The 22,852-nt window shown below is 32.3% G+C and overlaps 1 protein-coding gene across 7 annotated transcripts in view; it reads right to left on the bottom strand.

Moving 5' to 3' along the window:
* Positions 1-320: 320 nt before the first annotated feature.
* The window catches only part of LOC134693165 (nephrocystin-4-like), a 33,191-nt gene continuing 10,659 nt past the window's right edge, over positions 321-22,852 (bottom strand). For 4 of the 7 annotated variants that reach the window (XM_063553879.1, XM_063553885.1, XM_063553881.1 and 1 more), the window contains 17 exons: positions 21,336-21,507; positions 20,669-20,760; positions 19,759-19,947; positions 19,358-19,450; positions 18,810-18,924; positions 18,173-18,316; positions 16,619-16,823; positions 16,142-16,168; positions 13,805-13,888; positions 12,890-13,098; positions 12,014-12,240; positions 11,404-11,593; positions 9,374-9,451; positions 8,609-8,762; positions 7,751-7,866; positions 7,102-7,268; positions 321-5,319 (listed from right to left, as the gene is read on the bottom strand). In XM_063553879.1, coding sequence (XP_063409949.1) covers positions 4,794-5,319; positions 7,102-7,268; positions 7,751-7,866; positions 8,609-8,762; positions 9,374-9,451; positions 11,404-11,593; positions 12,014-12,240; positions 12,890-13,098; positions 13,805-13,888; positions 16,142-16,168; positions 16,619-16,823; positions 18,173-18,316; positions 18,810-18,924; positions 19,358-19,450; positions 19,759-19,947; positions 20,669-20,760; positions 21,336-21,507 — 2,788 coding nt within the window. In that variant the 3' untranslated portion in view covers positions 321-4,793. Of the gene's footprint in view, positions 5,320-7,101; positions 7,269-7,750; positions 7,867-8,475; positions 8,579-8,608; positions 8,763-9,373; positions 9,452-11,403; positions 11,594-12,013; positions 12,241-12,889; positions 13,099-13,804; positions 13,889-16,141; positions 16,169-16,618; positions 16,824-18,172; positions 18,317-18,809; positions 18,925-19,357; positions 19,451-19,758; positions 19,948-20,668; positions 20,761-21,335; positions 21,508-22,852 lie in introns of all 7 variants that reach the window. The other 3 variants (XM_063553880.1, XM_063553887.1, XM_063553882.1) reach the window with 3 other exon arrangements.

The following is a 22,852-nucleotide window of genomic DNA, read 5'->3' as shown; positions in this document are numbered from 1 at the left end:
CTTGTTATATATTATATTTTGTAGTGTACAGAATCATATTACATGATCCATCGCCCTGTAAGATTGATCGTTGACTATTTATTCAGTCATTTTATATATATATATATATATAGATAGGGGGATAATTTCTATTGTGCATTTTTCAAATGTCTTCATAGCACTTTGATGTTTTCTTTGATGTTCCAAGATAATCTGAAGACTTGTACATGATCATTCAATGTTAGGTCTTGTTCAAATGCTTACCCATTATTTAATTAAGAGATACTTGAAAGAGGCAAAATCTTTAACTAAATGGACATAAACAAATGAAAAAAAACCCATATTTTTTTTAATTTTATTTTATTTTGACATTCAGTCATCACAATAAATATATTTTAATTTCATCTACATATATCATAAATAAATATAAATATCACAGTTTGCTTGTTGGCAGTCAGATCTGTAAAAGTTAAGTTACTAACAAATGAATGATATGATATATGTCCTTCAATGTTCAGAAACTGTTTCAATCTTCCAATTTTATAGCAGATAAAAATGTTGACATATTAATCGCTGTGTTCTCCAATTAGTGATAATTTAATCAAAACTTGCTTCTGGAATGCTACCAGTACTCATTAAAATTGATATTACAAATAAATTTAAAAAAAATAAAAACAACTGCTAACAAATCATTCCATATTAAAACGTCTACTTTCACAATTTCCTAGCTCACAGTTGTAGTTGAAAACATACACATACAACTTGAAAATTCACATAAGATCACATAACAGCAGAATCAAACACAAAACTCTGGATCAATTTTTAAACTGTTTCACAAAGTATTTAAACTTGGTTCTAAAGGTGTTTTTTTCTACTGCGTATAACAATATATATATATATATATATATAATTTAAAAGTAAAAAACACAAAAAATCACATCATAAATCGAACATTGTTTCTGTTAGCGCTTTCACCGCATCTCCAGCGGTTCATCAGACAGAATTGTTATCGTTAATAGTAACGACTTGTGACGTTACGTTATAGTAACGACTTGTGACGTTACGTTATAGTAACGTCATGCGGTAATTACTTATTACTTATTACCTTCAAATCAAGGGAACCGCGATGGGTACAAAGGTGGCACCAACATATGCCACTCTGGTTATGGGTTACATAGAAAAACAACTATACGAAAAGATACCTTCCGAATTCGATGAAAACTTCAGACTTTACATTGAAGAAAATTGGAAGCGATATCTTGATGATTGTTTTATTTTCTGGACAAAAAGTGAAGTTGAACTAGATAAATTTCATTCAATGCTGAATGCCTTAAATGAATCAATACAATTCACTTACGATTCCAGCTCTTCAAAACTCCCATTCCTAGACATTAATATTATCAAGGAAGAAGAACAAATAATAACGGACTTATACTGTAAACCCACCGATACCCATCAGTATTTGGATTTTAGGTCATGTCACCCGTCACATACCAAACGAAATATTCCTTTTAATTTAGCCCGACGTATATGCACAATAGTAATAAATTTGGAGTAACGTGATAAGAGACTACAGGAATTGAAAAATTATCTAAAAAGACAAAACTACCCAGTCAGATTAATTGAAAATGGAATTAAAAATGCATTGAAAATTCCAATCGCTGAACTAAGAAAAACAGTATCAAGGGAAGACAAAAAAGATAAACAACAATCAATTCCTTTTGTTATAACTCATAATCCACGTAATCACCAGATCTTAAATTCTGCTAAAGGGTTTTTACCTATTCTTCACAAATCAGAGAAAATGAAAGATCTTGTCGACAAATCACAGCTTATTGGGAGCCGTCTACAAGCACCAAATCTGAAGAAACTTCTCACACGAGCACAATTCAGTACACAGAAGGTAGCAGAAATACAAAAATGCGGGGATCCCAGATGTGGAACGTGCGAAATGCTAGAAGTGGGACAAAGTAAAACTCTGAAATCCGGCACAGTAATCAAACCGAATAAAAGCATGAACTGCAAATCGGAAAATGTCATTTATTGTGCAACCTGTCCCACTTGTAATAAAAACTACATAGGTCAAACAAATAGACTAATTGATAGAGTGAGAGTTCATAAACAGCAGATAAAAGACCCGTCAATTCGAAATTCTCCCTGTTCTGAACACTTTGACCGATGTGGAAAGGGAAAATTTAAAATATATCCCTTTTTTAAGATGTGGACCGAAGATAAAATTCCGCGTGAAGCCAAGGAACAATATTTTATTGAACTTTATAAGCCCACACTAAATAGGAAGTGAAATTCGGTCCGTTAATAAAATTCCGTAAGATATATACAATTACCGCATGACGTTACTATAACGTAACGTCACAAGTCGTTACTATAACGTAACGTCACAAGTCGTTACTATAACGTAACGTCACAAGTCGTTACTATTAACGATAACAATTCTGTCTGATGAACCGCTGGAGATGCGGTGAAAGCGCTAACAGAAACAATGTTCGATTTATGATGTGATTTTTTGTGTTTTTTACTTTTAAATTATATTTTCTGTACCAAGGACTTTTTATTTATCAAAATATATATATATATATATATATATATCTTATTTGATGAACACAAGAATTGAGAACTCTCACTGCACCATTTGAGGAGAAATCTTTCTTAAATGTTTATATTTTCAAAATAATAATATAAAAAAATTACTGTAGTTACTTCTACATTGCTAACACTTGGTTTATTAAATAAGAGAAAGGATTTTACTTAAAACTAGAGGCTCTCAAGAGCCTGTGTCGCTCACCTGTTACTGTATTTACTGATGTCAGTCATCTTGGTTGGTAGGTGGGGTCATTATACACTTTTTTTTAAATAGATACCATAGTGATGATTGTGGCCACGTTTAGTTTAATATGGCCCATAGTTTTAGAAAAGAAGATTTTTGTACAAGTTACAAAAATGAGGAAAATTTGTTCAAAATTGACTATAAAGGGCAATAACTCCTAAAGGGGTACTCTTACAATTTTTATCATGTTGACTTATTTGTAGATCCTACTTTGCTGAACAAAATTGCTGTTTACAGTTTATCTCTATCTATAATAGTATTCAAGATAATAACCAAAAACTGCAAAATTTCCTTAAAATTACCAATTTTAGGGCAGCAACCCAATAACGAGTTGTCAGATTCATCTGAAATTTTGCGAGGGGATAGATCTTATTCTGATGGACATTTAAATCTTGCAAGATTTGCCCTAAATGTCTTAGTTTTAAAGATATAAATCAAAAACTGCATTTTACCACTATGTTCTAATTTTAGCCATGTCGGCCATTTTGTTTGGTAGGCGGTGTCATCAGACACATTTTTCAAACTATATACCACAATGATAATTATCGCCAAGTTTGGTTTAATTTGGCCATGTAGTTTCAGAGAAAAAGATTTTTGTACAAGTTACAAAAACTGATGAAAATTTGTTAAAAATTGACTATAAAGGGCAATAACTCCTTAAGGGGTTGTCTGACAATTTTGGTCATGTTGACTTATTTGTAGGTTTTACTTTGCTGAACATTATTGCTGTTTACAGTTTATCTCTATCTATAATAGTATTCAAGATAATAACCAAAAACTGAAAAATTTCCTTAAAATTACCAATTTTAGGGCAGCAACCCAATAACGAGTTGTCAGATTCATCTGAAAATTTGCGAGGGGATAGATCTTATTCTGATGGACATTTAAATCTTGAAAGATTAGCCCTAAATGTCTTAGTTTTAAAGATATAAATCAAAAACTGCATTTTACCACTACGTTCTAATTTTAGCCATGTCGGCCATTTTGTTTTGTAGGCGGTGTCATCGGACACTATATACCACAATGATAATTATTGCCAAGTTTGGTTTAATTTGGCCATGTAGTTTCAGAGAAGAAGATTTTCGTACAAGTTACAAAAACTGACAAAAATTTGTTAAAAATTGACTATAAAGGGCAATAACTCCTTAAGGGGTTGACTGACAATTTTGGTCATGTTGACTTATTTGTAGGTTTTACTTTGCTGAACATTATTGCTGTTTACAGTTTATCTCTATCTATAATAGTATTCAAGATAATAACCAAAAACTGCAAAATTTCCTTAAAATAACCAATTCAGGCGCAGCAACCTAACAACGGGTTGTTCGATTCATCTGAAAATTCTAAGGCAGATAGATCTTGACCTGATTAACAATTTTACCCCATGTCAGATTTGCTCTAAATGTTTTGGTTTCAAAGATATAAGCCAAAATATACATTTTACCCCTGTGTTCTATTTTTAGCCATGGCGGCCATCTTGGTTAGATGGCCAGGTCACCGGACACATTTTTTAAACTAAATACCCCAAGGATGATTGTGGCCAAGTTTGGTAAAATTTGGCCCAGTAGTTTCAGAGGAGAAGATTTTTGTAAAAGTTTACGGACGACGGACGACGGACGACGGACGACAAGTGATGAGAAAAGCTCACTTGACCTTTCAGGTCAGGTGAGCTAAAAAATTACAAAAGCAGCCAGTTTAAAAAAAAAAAAAAATTGAATTACAGCTTGTAAGCATTAAAATATACTCAACTGAATACAATGACTAATAAAAACACAATATGACATCTGGAACTTTTCTTCTATTAAAACCTAACACGGGTTTAATTAAGAAATGGCGTATCTATTCAAAAAATATATTTCAAGATCTTTCATCATTTGTTTTAGGCACTTGTAGAAGTAAGAGATCTAGTAAGTTTCTATGACAACAGAGCATTATTAGCAAATAACTAAACAACCTATAAATTAATTTGATACTATACACTATAAGTAGCATTTATTTTAAATGTCTCCTCGTTTTTGTCATCTTCATCATTAATAAACACCATCACCTCAGATGCTCCAATTTTCATCACTGGGGCAAAGCGTAATCCTATTGTGTGTTCTGCTCCACCTTCAACTTCAATTCGTGTTTCTTTAAATTGTAACAATTCCGGCTCATTTGTGAGTAGGATAAATGTCTTTTTGTGGGGGTAGGGATTGGTATAAGTTATTCTCTTGCTACTCCCCTTTCCTCCTCCCACGGGTAACGACAGATCAAATACCCGTGAAATCATAGGAGATCGGCAGGTTACACAAATCAACCAATTTCTGATCAATTGGTGGTATTCAATATCTACTACATTCAGATGGAAGATTTTAATGCCCTCGTTTAATGGACGGACTGCTACACTGAGTTCATGGACGGCACCGGCAGCTAACATAAATTGTTCATTTGGATACAGCTGCATTTCTTGATCGTTAGACGAGAAACATCTAACAAGACGAGATGACTGTGTTCCCCTGGAATAGAAAAAATATATTAAATATTAAAATTTTATATATCACAAAGTATAGGACACAAGTTGGCCTGTATAAAAATGTGCGATAAATTCATAACTCTCTGGATGTATTATGAATAATCATGATTTTTAAGGCTTTGACACACACATAAGCATCTATAACATCAAAATACTTACACTTTGAAATTTTGCACTAGATTGAATTGGGTCCAAATTGGATAAAATCTAACAAATAATTTGTAGGGTAAAATATAAAAGGTAAGTAGATGTGGTATGATTGTCAATGAGACAACTCTCCACAAGACACCAAATGATGTAGCATGCATTGATTATTTAAACATGTTGCATTTCACTTATTCAATATGATTGGTTCTAATTAGACCTAAAGTAACAAATAATAGTTCGAGAATTTTACATTCAAATCCAATGACTAAAACAAACAGGTCAATGTTTGAAAGCAGTTTTGTTGTTAATCTTTACCATGTGGCACAAGGCAATCATACCGGATATGGTTCAGCAATTACCTTCCCAGGTTTTAATTTTTTATTCAAGTCTTTAAGGGATACAACTTTGTTTTTGTCATTTTTTTCCCTTCCATTTACACATTTACATTTGAAAATATAATCCATTTAATTGTTTCAAATCTGTGAATCTTCATTCTTTAAGCCTAACCCCCCCCCCCCCCCCCCCCCCAAAAAAAAAAACTAGAGGCTCTAAATAGCCTGTGTCGCTCACCTTGGTCTATGTGAATATTAAGCAAAGGACGCAGATGGATTCATGACAAATTGTTAAAAATTGACTATAAAGGACAGTAACTCCCTAGGGGGTCAGTTGACCATTTTGGTCAAGTTGACTTATTTTTAGGTCTTATTTTGATGAACATTATTGCTGTTTACAGTTTACCTTTATCTATAATAATATTCAAGATAATAACCAAAAAGAGCTTTTCCCCTAAAATTACCAATTCAGGGGAAAGATTTGCTCTAAATGCTTTGGTTTTTGAGTTATAAGCCAAAAACTGCATTTTACGCCTATTTTCTATTTTTAGCCATGGCGGCCATCTTGGTTGGTTGGCTGGGTCACGCCACACATTCTTAAAACTAGATACACCAATGATGATTGTAGCCAAGTTTGGTTTAATTTGGCCCAGTAGTTTCAGAGGAGAAGATTTTTGTAAAAGATAACTATAGCTAAGATTTACGAAAAATGGTTACAAATTTACTATAAAGGGCAATAACTCCTAAAGAGGTCAACTGACCATTTTGGTCATGTTGACTTATTTGTAAATCCCTCTTTGCTGAACATTATTGCTGTTTACAGTTTATCTCTATCTATAATAATATTCAAGATAATAACCAAAAAACAGCAAAATTTCCTTAAAATTACCAATTCAGGGGCAGCAACCCAACAACAGGTTGTAGGATTCATCTGAAAATTTCAGGGCAGATAAATCTTGACCTGATGAACAATTTTACCCCTGTCAGATTCACTCTAAATGCTTTGGTTTTTGAGTTATAAGCCAACAACTGCATTTTAACCCTATGTTCTGGTTTTAGCCATGGCGGCCATCTTGGTTGGTTGGGCGGGTCACCAGACACAATTTTTAAACTAGATGCCCTAATAATGATTTTGGCAATGTTTGGATAAATTTGGCCCAGCAGTTTCAGAGGAGAAGATTTTTGTAAAAGTTAACGACGCCGGACGCCAAGTGATGAGAAAAGCTCACTTGGCCCTTGGCCAGGTGAGCTAAAAAGTGGCATAACACTTTTCTTTTATTACTAACCTGAGTAGTAATGAAAATCTTGACGTTTGTCCCTCCACACAGGACACATCGACTCTTTGTAGAGAATGGGCGTAGACTTGCCAAACCTGAATAGGCTTAGACATAAAGGCATCAGTGAAAATAGCGATATAAAATCTCTTTATCTGTGGAGAAGCACCCATTGCTACCTGTAAAATATCATCAGATAAAGATAATTGTATGAACAAGACAATTCAATATCTTGTATACTGTAAATTCTTAATCATTTAAAGAAAAGCACCCATTGCTACCTGAAAAAATATTACAGGTATGAGAAAACTGCTAAGAATTTTATGAATAATTCAATCTAATATCTATGACATCTATTATATCTAAATCCCTATCAATGAACATTTTAATAAGATAGGTCATTTGCATTCTTCTGGAAAAATCTTAGAATATGTGCAATATTTGTTTTATAATAAGATGTTTTCAACTTTTTAAACTAAATAATGATACATATTATAATGCTTTAACTATGGAGATGTACACAATCAACAAAGAATAAAAACATGCAAAGAATATTTTTATTTGAATTTAAATCATATCCAAATTTTCCTGGCTTTTGATTTTTCTGCAGTTCCTGTCTAAAAATAGACATGCCAAATTATAGATGTTATCTATAGTATACCTTTAGATATACATCAAGTGGCTCTCCTGGTTGTGTAGCTTTACATTCTGTTATTATATTAGGATCACTGCACCTTACAAACAGCTGATTCAGTCCTCGACCTCCTACAGGCACACCTGAAATAAATGTATATAAGACTACAGTTTGTGATAAAATAAAAAACAGGTTAGCAGGAGGGTAAGTCGCCACTAAACATGTTTAACCCTGCAACATTCTGTATGTGTCTGTCCAAAATTCAGGAGCCTGTGATTCAAAAGATATTGTCGGTTTTTGTTTTTGTATATCATATTTGTTTTTGTTTATTCTTTGTACATAAATCAGGTCGTTCGTTTTTTCATTTGAGTTGTTTTGCATTGGTCATTTGAGGGCCTTTTGTAACTTACTATGTTGTATGGGTTTGCTCATTGTTGAAAGCTGCATAGGTTGGACCTTTAATGACATGATAGACTATAATCTTACCAGGTAAGGAGTCCATAGGTAATCTAATGGACCTCTTTAAGAATGTTTGTTCTGGACTATGGTATCTAAAGGTCTGGTCTATAACATGAGGTATAGGTTGGAGTTTTAATGACATGATAGACTATAATCTTACCAGGTAAGGAGTCCATAGGTATTCTAATGGACCTCTTTAAGAATGTTTGTTCTGGACTATGGTATCTAAAGGTCTGGTCTATAACATGGGGTATAGGTTGGAGTTTTAATGACATGATAGACTATAATCTTACCAGGTAAGGAGTCCATAGGTATTCTAATGGACCTCTTTAAGAATGTCTGTTCTGGACTATGGAATCTGAAGGTCTGGTCTATAACATGAGGTATAGGTTGGACCTTTAATGACATGATAGACTATAATCTTACCAGGTAAGGAGTCCATAGGTATTCTAATGGACCTCTTTAGGAATGTTTGTTCTGGACTATGGAATCTAAAGGTCTGGTCTATTACATGAGGTATAGGTTGGACCTTTAATGACATGATAGATACAGACTTGCCATCTTCTCCATTAAAATGGACCTACAAAATACAAATAAAAGGTAATCAAATTTTAATAATGCAGGCCTATTTAAAACAAATATATTGCATCAGAAGGTTTGAAAATAAAAAAGTCTCAAATTGAACTCATATTCTTAAAATTAGTAATGAAGAAATAAAACTGATTACTGTGAAATTAAACGCATCTTTGAAAAGTAATTGCTGTGGTTGTTTTAATCTTATATCTTAATATTTTTGGCTGTTTTGGTAATTTGCAGTTGATTGCAGATTATTGAAAGTCTCAATTTAAACTGTTTACAGGACTATATGCCCCTGCCACTAAAATAATTAGTGGTGAAGTCATACAAATATTGAAAATGTGATAAATTAGTTTGTAATGCTAGTTTCGTACGTAGCTAGGTCAAAATGAAAGCATATGATAATAACAGTCTTGATTGATATATTGTATTTCAACTGTGTTTTAATGATAGTTTACTTCAGACCATGTACATCTGAAAAACTTAGAAATGTAATTTATTTATAAAAGAAATGTCTTTAAAATGGTCAAATACATTTATGGGAAAAAGATTAGAAAGCATTTTTTTTCATAACAATATTGATTGATTGATTGATAACAATATTTAAATAAATACCCTAATCAGACTTTCTTTCAAAGTATCCTCGGATTTTTCAATCTTCTTTTCACTTTTCTTGAATGGATCAACTGGTCCCTGAATAAAATAATAGAAATTAAAAGTCAAATATACATGCTATATATATATATATACTTTTATACTAAAGAAAGTTCAAATTGGAACAAATAAAACGCAAAGATGGAAAATATAAGACATGAAATGAATAAACAGCTGTCCCATGAGCGCATTCAAAGAATTAAGTTCAATAACTTCTTGATGCCATATCATCAGAAAGTCATGACAAACCAAAAGGAGGTTATCTGAATAGATATAAACCAGTCACCAAAGTTTCATGACAACTGCTCAAAGCTCTTTAAAGATATTGTCAGAAAAAAACAGTATACCAGAATATGTCCAGTAAATTGAAGTATTATAAACGGGCGTACAAAAAAAAAGAGTTAGATTACAATTTATTTTATGAAAAAACAATTATATAAGTGTCTCATAAGTCAATTTGTTTGGCTGGGTGTTGATTATTTTAAACATTGTATATTTTTTACTGTATATTGTTCAGATGTTAATCAATATGTGACACTTTAATAAAATAATTTATTCTTTATTCTATATGATTGTTGATATATACTCTACACACATTACTTCAAGAAGAAAGATAGACAACTCTTGCATTTGAATAAATTATAAAATAAAAAATTTGTAAGGGTTCCGCGGAACCAAGTGTCTCGCCTACTTTTGCTGTAAATCGCATGCTCAACAAAAATGAGGGAAAAAAATCAATAAAAATATTCCTCTTGATACAATCTTTTGATTGTAAGAAGCTACTGTCCAAGTTTGGTAAAAATCCAGCATAGTTTATGAATCTAATAAATGCTTTAAAAACTTTAACTGCAGACTTTACACGTCTGTATGTTAACTGAAAGAAAATCTAAGTCCATTTAAAAGTATAATACGGAAAAAGTGGATTTTTTTTTTCTTCAAAATTTACTTCTGGATTCTATCTTATAGTCATAAACAAGCTTCTGTCCAATTTTGGTACAAACCCAGAATAGTTTAAGAAAGTTATTAAAATTCTAAAAACTTTAACCACAGAGTGAATATAATGTTTCCCCGCAGAAAAACTAAGTCCATTAAAAAGTAAAATATCGAAAAAATGGATTTATTTTTTTACAAAATTTACTTCTGGATACTATCTTATGATCATAAACAAGCTTCTGTCCAAGTTTGGTACAAACCCAGAATAGTTTAAGAAAGTTATTAAAATTCTAAAAACTTTAACCACAGAGTGAATGTAATGTTTCCCCGCAGAAAAACTAAGTCCGTTTACAAGTAAAATATGGATTTATTTTTTTACAAAATTTACTTCTGGATACATGTACTATCTTATAGTCATAAACAAGCTTCTGTCCAAGTTTGGTACAAACCCAGAAGAGTTTAGGAATGTTATTAAAATTCTAAAAACTTTAACCACAGACTGAATGTACTATTTACCGCAGAAAAACTAAGTCCATTTACAAGTAAAATATGGAAAAAATGGAATTTTATTTTTACAAAATTTACTTCTGGATACTATCTAATGATCATAAACAAGTTTCTGTCCAAGTTTGGTAGAAATCCAGTTTAGTTTAAGAAAGTTATTAAAATTTCAAAAACTTTAACCACAGAGTGAATATTTGTTGACGCAGCTGACGCCGCCGACGCCGCCGACGCCGAAGGAATGTAGGATCGCTTAGTCTCGCTTTTTCGACTAAAGTCGAAGGCTCGACAAAAAGGCTTTTACAGAGCTATTGCAGTCAACTTTCAAACATATATGGCACCTAAGGAAGCCACTTTGTATTTTGGGTAACAATCTATAGAGGTAATTTGAAAATATCTTTCTCTTTTTCACTATTCAAAACACCCATCAAAAGTGGAGATTTCAAAATGCCTTCTCTTGGTACCACATGTTTTTATGGGACTGTCCTTATTCCTAATTTCCCTTCATACTAAAAAGCCCCTATCTTGGTTCATAACCATCACCCTAATATACATACCTGGGGGTGAACAGTATGGTCAGCTTTAAATGACAGATATTTAAATGGTATATACACTGTCTCCTTTGGTCTGAGGAATATCTCAGCAAACTGAGATTTACTTTGTTTAGTAAACATGCCTTCCTCTAATGGCGACTGTAAACCATTCAGTTGTTTGAAGTATCTCCATTCACGGGCATCTGTGATTACACTGAAAACAGATAGGAAGTTTTTACTGTCATAAAAGCACTACATCTAACATTTATTCATTATCCAATTTATTGTTTATACAATTATCATTTGAATCCTGCAGTGAGAACAGATTCAAAACAATGTACATGTGGCACACAACTTTGTATTGATCTGGATACCCGAGTATGTAAACATTGATACATTGTTCAAAATCTTCTCAGACTTTTTAAATAATTGGCTCCAATTGATGAAGTTTATACCATAAATGTATGCATACAAATTTAACAGATACATGTATAATGTTCAAGTATGCATTGACATCTAGATAATTTTAAGTGTTGTTGGGCTAGTGTCTCGTAAACATATTTTGACATCTTCATTTATTTACATTATAAAATTTCATTAAATAAACAGAATGTACAAATATAAAAATACTTACTGTAAATATTTGTCATCAAACTCCACAGTAAATGTTTGCTGTACATTGTAAGGATTCTTAAGTACAAACTCAAAGAATTCTGTACTACCAAATGCTGGGTTGATCACATGATCAGTGGTAATAGCCTGACTGAGCATGTTCAAGATTCCGTCCTTCTTACTCTGAGTACGGTAAATCTCAAGTGTCTTAAAATCTCTCATCCTTTCTTGCTTCTCAGTTTTATAATTCTGGGAATATTAAAAAATATGTTTTATTACAAAGCAAAACTATTTTTTTCACCATGTTCAGGAAAAACATGTTTGTGTGAAATAGACTGTTTTTTTTTAAATAGGTTAACAATTTATGTTGTGTTTAAGATGACAGGGAGGATTGAGCACTTGTTATATGTTTCACCCCATCACATTCTCTATGTGCCTATCCAATGTTAGGAGTTGCCAATTTAGTGGTTGTAATTGGTCAATGTCTATCATATTTATTTTTCATCTATTGTTATCAAATAGCAGGAAGCTCTTACTAGTTATTCCTGAGAAAAATGTGACATAATAAACTTTATGGTACAGAAAGAAACAGAGCAGTGGACAGAAATAAGGCAAGTTATTGTCCTTTCCTCCGTCTATATCACCCTGCTCAGTTGCTCCATAATACTAGTAGCATGGCTTTGATATGAGAGCAGGCATGGACAGAAAGAAACAGGGCAGTTGACAGAGATAAAGCAGCATACCACCCTCTTCTGTAGCCAAGGGGTATAATAAAATACCATAAATATTAAGTAAAATTCCATTTCAGTCAATCGGTCCAATCCGATGGAGAAATTAGCACTAAAAAGTTACTGGTACTATCGTTCTTATTATAAACAACATAAGAATAGCTTTTTACCATAATAGTATTAAACTTATTATCTATTCCTTCCTTCTGTCTGACTGCCTCCATACGTGATAACTTCCTCAGTTTCTCCGAGTCTCCCTCACGATTATTGTCCCTCTCAGGTATAACCTGATCCTGATGTGAGTGGAGCAAGGCAGCTACTTCTCTGTTACTTTCTGTAATGTGATGGGCTCGGGCTACCTTCTTCTTTGGTGTAATACCTTAATGGGAAAAGATAAAACTGTCTAAACATATGTTGTTATAAGATAAATTGTTATTGTACTCAGACTCAGAATCAACCAAACAATTTTGGATTTGGTGTTACGAATACAAACTTTTTACTTCAAGTACTCAGAAAAGTTTTATAACTGTAAGCCCAGATGTTTTAGGTGGACAGATTTTTGAAAGTATGACAAATAATGAAACCATAGTTGTATTTAAAAAGTCTTAATATAGATATAACACACCATGGCAACTTTTAGCTTTGTAAAAACATGTAGTTTGCCCTTTAATATTGCATTCATTACACAGAACTTGTAAAATAGTAAAATTTGTGATAAAGGTTTAACTTAAAGAAATATCATTTTCTTCCTTCGTATACTGACATAAAAAATCTGTAAGAAATAAAGATTTATGTTTTTTTTTGTGTTAGATACTAAAAAGTAATTCATGGCTGTTGTAGATTTGTTTTCTTTTAATCATGGGTTGGACATTTATATTTGATTATTTTACCCTGAGCATCAACACGTATTCAGGCATAGATTACCTTAGCCGTATTTGGCATAACTTTTTGGAATTTTGGATCCTCAATGCTCTTCAACTTTTTACTCGTTTGGCTTTATAAATATTTTGATATGAGCGTCACTGATGAGTCTTATGTAGACGATATGCACGTCTGGCGTACTAAATTATGACTAGTGTATTTACCTGTATAATTAGTATTTAGACTGCCACCAGGATAAGCAATGTTACCTGCTGTATTTGAAATGACTTTGGCAGACTTAGTGGACACTGTAAATAATATATATAGAGAGAGAGACTAGCTACAAGATTATAGAGAACTATACTACATATATATTATATTCTGCCATAGATTATCTGTATTTTAACACAGCCTCTCTCTTGGGCAATCTAAGGCTAGACTATGTTACATTTCAGAAAGATTGTATTATTAAAGTAGAGATAGAGGCAAGTAAAAACTACATAGGTCATAAATTACAGAGCATTGAAGATATGGTTCAACAAACTGATTCAAAACTGAATTGCTTGTCGAATGATTGAAAGTTAGGGTTAGTTGTAATGAAAAACTATACATTAACAAGAATGTGTCCTCAGTACACGAATGCCCCACTCACATTTTCATTTTCTATGTTCAGTGGACCGTGAAATTGGGGTAAAATCTCTAATTTGGCATTGAAATTAGAAAGATCATATCTAAGGCAACATATGTACTAAGTTTGAAATCGATTGGACTTCAACTTCATCAAAAACTACCTTGACCAAAAACTTTAACCTGAGGCAGGACAGACAGACGGACGAACGGACGAACAGACGCACAGACCAGAAAACATAACGCCCCTCTACTATCGTAGGTGGGGTCTATCGTAGGTGGGGCATAAAAACCCAAATTAGGTATTTTTATTATACTTCAGTTATCATTTTCTATATAAAATGAGTACACAATATTTTGACTTTATTTCAAAATGCATGTGTTTGCAACTATTGAACCTTGTTGAAACTATTTGACTGCAAGCAGCATTATAAATTTCGCAAAATTTCAAATACAGTTTTGCCTATTGTACCTAGGGTTGTCGTCAGTGCAGCACATATTAGCATTCTAGAATATTTATGAGGTAAATGTTTTTAACAGTATAGTTGGGTTTCAGCTTTTCATATTATAAAAGTTGATTTATCCCTGCAAATTATTGTCTGTTGTCTTTCAGTATAATAAACCACTTACTTACTGGATATTCATGGAAAAGCAAGTTTATTGTCCCTTGGGATACAACTATTGCCCTCAGCTATGCCTCAGGGCAATAGTTGCACCTTGGGGACAATAAACTTGCTATTCCACTCATACCCAGTCAATAAGTTTACACTATTGCACCAATAATGAATATACCAGTTCATCCAATGGTTATTATGCAAATCTAAACTTTCATTTTTTTATTATTTCAATACAGTTGTGCATTAAAGTTGTCAAAAAGATTTTTATTTTAAACAAATTTTGATTTGATTTTGGTTTGATTTTGGTTTTCAGTGATTAATTTCTATTAGATATTGACCAAAATATTGAAGTAGCATAGTATAAAAAAGTTATGTATTTAAAAAATAAATAAAAAATAGCAGTTACATGTATACACCATTTCTTTTAATTCAATCAATTGTAAGTAATGAATGAATTGAGTGACAATTTAACAAAATAATGCAATATAACATGCATGTGTTGAAAAAAATAAATGTAATATATATGTATTGTGGTGATTTTGAGTGTAAAACAAATTCACAATACAAATATTATTGGGCATTGTTACAGTGCAAAGTTGAATATTGGAAAAGCTGAGCTGACATTTAATGGGTGTTTCTTAATAAATATTTCCCCACCAGAAAACTAAAAAGTCCACTACAAGGCTTTACATATCAGATTACATCATTTTGTATGAAGAATCACAAGGCATGTTGTATACTTCAGGAATGTATGGTTTCCTATTATGGGATATGATTAAAGTTAAAATGTTATAATTTAATTTTGGATGTAACATGTCTTCTGATTGGCTGACATTTTTTTGTTATGAGCCCATAGACATAATTTAGTCATGTGACCGTGACATCATCAACGTTTTTTCATGGTTTTCTGCGGTTTAAAAGGAATTTAGAATTAAATTATAAGAAATGACTCATATTTTTTCTGTCTTTTCGAAATAACATAAAAAATGTGGTGCACACTGTTAAAAAACCCGCTACAGTGTGCACCTAATTTTTTATGTTATTTTGAAGACAGAAAAAATATTACAGTCATTCCTTAAATAAAATGGAGAAAAATATTTCAAGAAGCAGGTATGGAATGGGACTGGCAGCTTCATTTTTATAACACAACAAAACAACATTAGTTTGTAAACAGATATGTACAAGAGTAACACAAAGATAATTAAACTTGTCTAAAACTAAAAGACAGAGAAAAATATTTTCTATCAATAAATCTTTACAACACTAGACTAATGGATATAAAAATAAAATTATGAATGTAGTAATATAGAGCCTCACCCTGTTGTGTTTTTGTTAACATGCCATCTATAAATGAAATTTAGGATTTAACATTATAGGAACAATATCATCGTTCTTTAAGGCCTGAATTTTGGAGTGTTGTATCAATTAACTTCCATTTTTAAATCTAATTTATATTTTTTCCTTTCTTGAATCTTTATCACAGTTTATTAGAAATGTCAATACAAAATGTGTCTTTTATAAATAATTGGTGGAAAACTTGTTGGTTTACAGCCTCATTGATGTATGAATAACAGTAGTTGATCTGGGAAAGTTAACGCAAGACATCAAAGAAACACCTTGGGCTTTGCTCATTGTTGAAGGTCGTACGATGACCTATAGTTGTTAATTTCATGGTTATTTTGGTCTCTTATGAAGAATTGTCTCATTGACAATCATACCACATCTTTTTTTTTTTATATATTTAGCATCACAAATTTCCCATAAATGGTTCAATCAAATAATATAAATACCAACCCATTAAGTTGGCTTTAGGATCAGAATAATGTCCAACATTAGCCATCCTAAAATGCAGCTTTCCTTTCATCATGGACTGGATCCCTAATGGCTGAGCACCTTGACTCTGGGTACCAGCTATAAGATTGGGGTCATCATATTCCATCATTACTACATCAAGTTCAAAGGTCGACTGAACAGCTTCATGTCCACTTCTACACAAATACTAAAATATAAATCAAAACTTAAAGCTTCAATATAATTGATACCAGACATACAACCTCTCATAATAACTTAGTCATAACTTTATTTTCTTGGAATTTTCATTTTAATGAACATGCAGAAATAAAAGTATCTTTTCCCATAGCATGATTACTGTGAGATATACAACTGAGCTCTTATCCTATTATTCCAAAGGTTTTTTTTATTGTTATCATTTCAATTAACAAAACAGAATTAGTCATAATGAGGGAACTCTGTCCCATTCATCTAAGAATTACTTATATAAAACACAATCCTCATTTTTTACAATTAACTACGGTATAAATAAGAGATGATGACCAACCTAATTATGAAATAAAAATGAGAAAGGAAATGGTGAATATGTCAAAGAGACAACCACCCAACCATAGAGCAGACAACAGCCAAAGGCAACCAATGGGTCTTCAATGTAGCGAGAATTCCCGCACCCGTAGGTGTCCTTCAGCTGGCCCCTAAAATTATGCATAATAGTACAGTGATAATGAACGTCATACTAAACTCCTAATAATACACAAGAAACTAAAATTTAAATCATACAAGACTAACAGAGGCCAGAGGCTCCTGACTTGGGACAGGCGCAAAATTGCGGCGGGGTTAAAAATGTTTATGAGATCTCAACCATCCCCCTATACCTCTAGCCAATGTAGAAAAGTAAAAGCATAACAATACGAACATTAAAATTCAGTTCAAGAGAAGTCTGAGTCCGATGTCAAAAGATGTAACAAAAGAAAATAATTAAAATGACAATAATACATAAATAACAACAGACTACTAGCAGTTAACTGACATGCCAGCTCCAGACCTCAATTAAACTGATTGAAAGATTATGTCTTCATCATATGAATATCAGGCACAATCCCTCCCGTTAGGGGTTTAGTATCATACTATCATAAAATATATGAGAAGAACATAACCCATGTCATGCCAACAACTGTTTTTTAGAAATAAAATGAAACTCTATTCTGAACATTACCAGGAATATCTATTCTGAAATGCACTGGAGAAGAAAAACTCCTTAGGAGGGAAACGCATTCTTTACATCATAGAGGACATTTATCAAGAGAGAAATTGAAACCAAACCACCCCTTATCAAAGTCAGATAATAAATAAAACACTAGAATGCATTATTAGAAGTAGGATGTGTAATATTCTGTCTAAAAATTATTATCATGATTATACCTATCATGAGAGGCACTGAGCATCCCTTAGAGGGAATACCCCAGGACAGAAATCATTACCTACCATGCGAGGCACTGAAGCAGAACCAACTCTTATGAGGGAATCCCTAGTTCAGAAATCATTAAAGTTACCTACCATGAGAGGCACTGAAGCAGAACCAATCCTCATCAGAGAGTCCCCATCCCAGACGTCGATATGTAACCTCTGTCTGTATAGATGAGACAGAAGTAAACTGACTTCTCCTATCTTCATCGACATTGGATCCATATAGTACTTCACCTAAAATATCAAATGCACATTTAATTACAATAAGGTTTTTAGGTATATCCTATCACTGAAGTATCTGTTATCATTTGTATACTATCAATTAATCATTCTTGAAAATGTAATGATTCAGACTAATAACTCTAAAATTTGAAGTGAGTAAATTATTCCAACTCTTCACTTTTATGGAAAAAACACTGTATATCTTTGATAGTTTCTGATCAATTCTTTCACAAATTTTTCTTTATTCAGGGCAAATAAGAGCTAGAAATATATATCAGGTTCTTTTAGACTCATTTTTTTTTTATTGTTTTGGCTGGCCTCAGATGGGACAGTTAAATCTTTGATGTGTTCAGAATTCTTGTTTTTTGGTTTGAAACAATGCATTTAAATAAACAGTGAAATGTTGGTATAGGGCAAATTTTGCTCTAAAAAGTCTGGGTTACTGTCTTAATGACTCAAACCACACATTTTTCTTTTTTAATTCATATTATAATAGTATGTATACCTCTAGCCCTGGAGGTCCATTACTTAGTGCTCCATCTTTCTCTAATCTCTGTAGTATAAATGGCATGGACAGTGGATCTGAAGACAGGTCATTCTGGGGTTTGGCCAACAACAGTCTGTAACAAAAACATTCATGTTGTATTTTTTGATCTCAGTTAAAATACACCACATGTGCACATTTTGAAATAAATATAAAATCCAGCTCTGATGAGATATTTTTGAAAGTGCTAAAAATAAAACCAATTTATCTACCTTCATGCTTGTCTATTCTGTATATAAATCTCTCTATGGTATATAAAGCAGATTGTTCTGATAAAAGCTTTCTATTTAACTGAAAGCAAAAGTTCAGAAAAAATTTAACATTTAGACCAGTTAGCAGTTTTACCTATCTGTATTGACTTTTGGACACAAATAAAACACATTCAAGATATTTTTATATACTTACATACATGTGAAATATATAAACTATTTACCTTTCTGTAGTTAATTGTGGAAATTCTATTTATTACCCGTTGACAGCTGTAAAACCTAGAGACATATCTTACTAACCTTTCTGTGGTGACTTGTGGACACCTGTAGAATTGGAAAGTAAAGAATACTGTCCCTGCACGTTTATTCTTCTCTTGGATGTCACTACCATATCTACAATAAATAGCATATAATTGTATCTGTCTTTTCCAGAAATTATTAAATTACATAACATTTTATAATACATAAAACGTTGAATTTAGTAGGAAAAATGTCTAATACAATAATGGAAAAAATATCACATATTAACAAACAAAGAAATTTGAGACAACCAACTACATTTTATCATTGTGGAGAGTGCTACGAAGTGTTAATCAATGATTTATAGTTTAACATTTACTTTCAGAGAACTAAGTAACCTCCCCTGTGTCAGTCTGTTTGTATACAGATAAAACCTATGTGACAACCCGTATCATACTTACTTGGAGAAGGCTAAGAACTGGAATATGATTTCATTACATTGTAGTGAATCTTGTTCCTCTTTGACTAAGTCTATCTGTACTGGTACATTAGGATCTATAACTTCTGGGGGCTCCTTGTTACGGTCCAGAATGGGATGGAAACCAGCTGAGTAAAGTCTTGCATAGGCTGCTCTAGACAGTCCTTGTGCTCTAAAATAAATATGTAAAAAGATAAAATAGTAAAATTCCCCAACTTGTTTACCCAAAACTTATAAAGCCCTCAGACTTCAATCTAGAAATGTGCAGATTAAGAGGTCTCATATTAATCCAACCTTTAAAGCTTTTTTGCTTTGAAAATAATATGAACACACTGTATTAAATTTTAATTGTATTAAGCCACTTGATTCAGATTACGTACCTTAAATTAATACTGATTGAGCCACAAGGAAATATGTGGAATGTGAATGATGTCTCTTGTTATAGGTTTCTTTTTAGCATGCACTCTAAAGTTTTTTTTTCATTTAAACATTTTAGAATGAAAAACATCCGAGTTTATTTAATTTTTTTATTCTTTTTAGTAGCAAATTATTGTTGTGCTTTCTTAATTTCATGATGTATTGATACATATAATGGGGAGATTCTACAAATTTAACATTTTTCTAAAAATTTGTATCGTGCATTCCAGGTAATTTCTACTTGTTTAACCAATATGCTTCTGAATATTAGTTCATTTACAGTATAAAAGAGGGACAAAAGATACCAAAAGGACAGTCAAACTCATAGCTTGAAATAAATCTGACAATACCATGGCTAGCAAAGAAAAAGACAAACAGACAAATAATAGTTTACAAGACACAACATAGAAAACTAAAGATTAGGCAACATAAACCCCACCAAAAAACATATAACATGACTTAAAAGCTAATATTACCTGTCTGGCTGTGGAAGAGGCATCATTATAGGTGTATGCGTAGGACGGAAAACCTGCTCACTTATTTCTGGATGAGGTGGTGGGATTGATGGCTGTAAAAATTATGTCAAATATTTCATTTTGACCCAAAATCTCCTTTGAAATCTAAATATGATAATTCTAATGCTGTTGTCTCTATGAAATACTGAATAAATTGTAAAATAAGTCATTGCATTCTTCAAATTTTTACCTGATTTTTTTTTTCAAATGAAATCGAACTAATTTTATACTTCATTGTACTTGTAATAGACAAAAGTACTATCAGTGACATGACTAGACTCTAACAAACATGTTTAACCCTGCTATATTCTGTATGTGTCTGTCCCAAGTCAGGAGCCTGCAGTTCAGTAGTTGTCTTTGATTCATGTCTGTCATGTTTGTTTTTTTCGTAAATTGTTTTGTGATAAGTTGGCCATTGGTTTTCTAAATTGAATTGTTTTATATCTTTTGTTTGGGCCTTTATAGACGACCATACAGTATCAGTTTTTCTCATTGTTGAGGACTAAATGGTTGCCTATTATTGCTTGATTCCACTTCATTTGTAATTTTGGCTGATAGCTTGTCTCATACCACATCTCCTTATTATTATTTTGTATATATGACTTCAAAAATACTATTCAACACTTACCTGTCTGTGACTAATATCATAGGCTGGACCTTGCATCATTGGCATATATGTATTAGGTGCCATTCCATACATGGGTGGCATCTGTGGCATCTGTTGAGGATAACCTTGTGGGTAGAATGTCTGAGGCATCTGCATTTGTGGCACCTGAAGGGAATGAGGTCCAGCAAATGATCTGTAAGTAAATAAGTAATCTCAAATTAGTCTTTATCTCTTTACACATAGTTCATCAATTTAAACTATAGAAACATAATAAGACATTAATTTCTACAAGTTGACTAAAATATTTTGTAATTAGAACAACTTTTTCAATCTAATCAGTATCATTCAAATAGTGCTTTTAATTTGATGAAGGAAACTTTATTCCCATTGTTTTTATATCACTTTTGATCAAATGTAAATTGATAGTGAAGTTTGACCCATCTCCTAGAACCCAGTATTACATTTCTTGACTTGTGGATTTTCTGTTCACATTCCAAATATTGCTTTTATTCTTATGAAGATAAACTTAAAATTAGTTTAAAAACAATTTAAAGTTTAACTAGCTGTTATTAGACTTTGACTATTCAACATTAATTTATATTAGAATCTTTTCTAACTTAATTCCCCTTCTGCATGTAAAGGATTCCATGCATTGTACATGCCTTTTTTTGAGTTGTACATGATGTGCTCTCAAGATTAAAGATTTGATGTGAATGAAATATGATTTAACTGATAGGTGAAATTCAACAGGTGAGTTATAAATGATTTCTAAAGCTGTTGGCATGAAGTTGAGTAAATGATTATGCGAAAAATTAATTGAAACATGCAATTCAAATGACAAAAAGTTCCTGACATCATTTTTACACTAAATAAATATATGTAAAACAAGTAAAACTGCGAGCTACTGCTCACTGATGATACCCCCGCCGCAAGTGGATAATATTAAAAGTGTAAAAATATGCAAGTGTTCGGTAAACAGGAAGTTGTCGAGTGATGAATCTGAAAACGCATCACACTGTGTAGCTGACTTAGATAAACCCTGAAACCAAATTTCAGAAATCCTTGTATTGTAGTTCCTGAGAAAAATGTGATGAAAATTTTCAACTTGGCTATCATGTGTAAAATCATACAAGTGTTCGGTAAACAGGAAGTTGTCAAGTGATTAATCTGAAAACGCATCACACGGTATAGCTGACTAAGATAAACCCTGAAACCAAATTTCAGAAATCCTTGTATTGTAGTTCCTGAGAAAAATGCGATGAAAAATATTCATGGGACAGACTGACTGACGGACGGACGGACAGACAGAGGTAAAACAGTATACCCCCTTTTTTAAAGGGGGGGGGGGGGGTGTATAAAAATGATAAAAGTACATATACATATCTTATGAAATTACTTACTAACTATCAGAATCCATGAAAGTTAGATAAGAGCAATGCAAATATCTTGTTATGGAATTAATTTCAAATAATGACATTATTTTGATAAATTAAAATGACTTCCACTATCAAACTTAGATATCAAGGAGCGATGTGTAT

Source organism: Mytilus trossulus, chromosome 12 (genome assembly GCF_036588685.1).
Source record: "Mytilus trossulus isolate FHL-02 chromosome 12, PNRI_Mtr1.1.1.hap1, whole genome shotgun sequence".
NCBI lineage: Eukaryota > Metazoa > Mollusca > Bivalvia > Mytilida > Mytilidae > Mytilus > Mytilus trossulus.
Note: the sequence above shows the minus strand (reverse complement) of the source record. Positions and strands in the feature narration are given on the sequence as shown.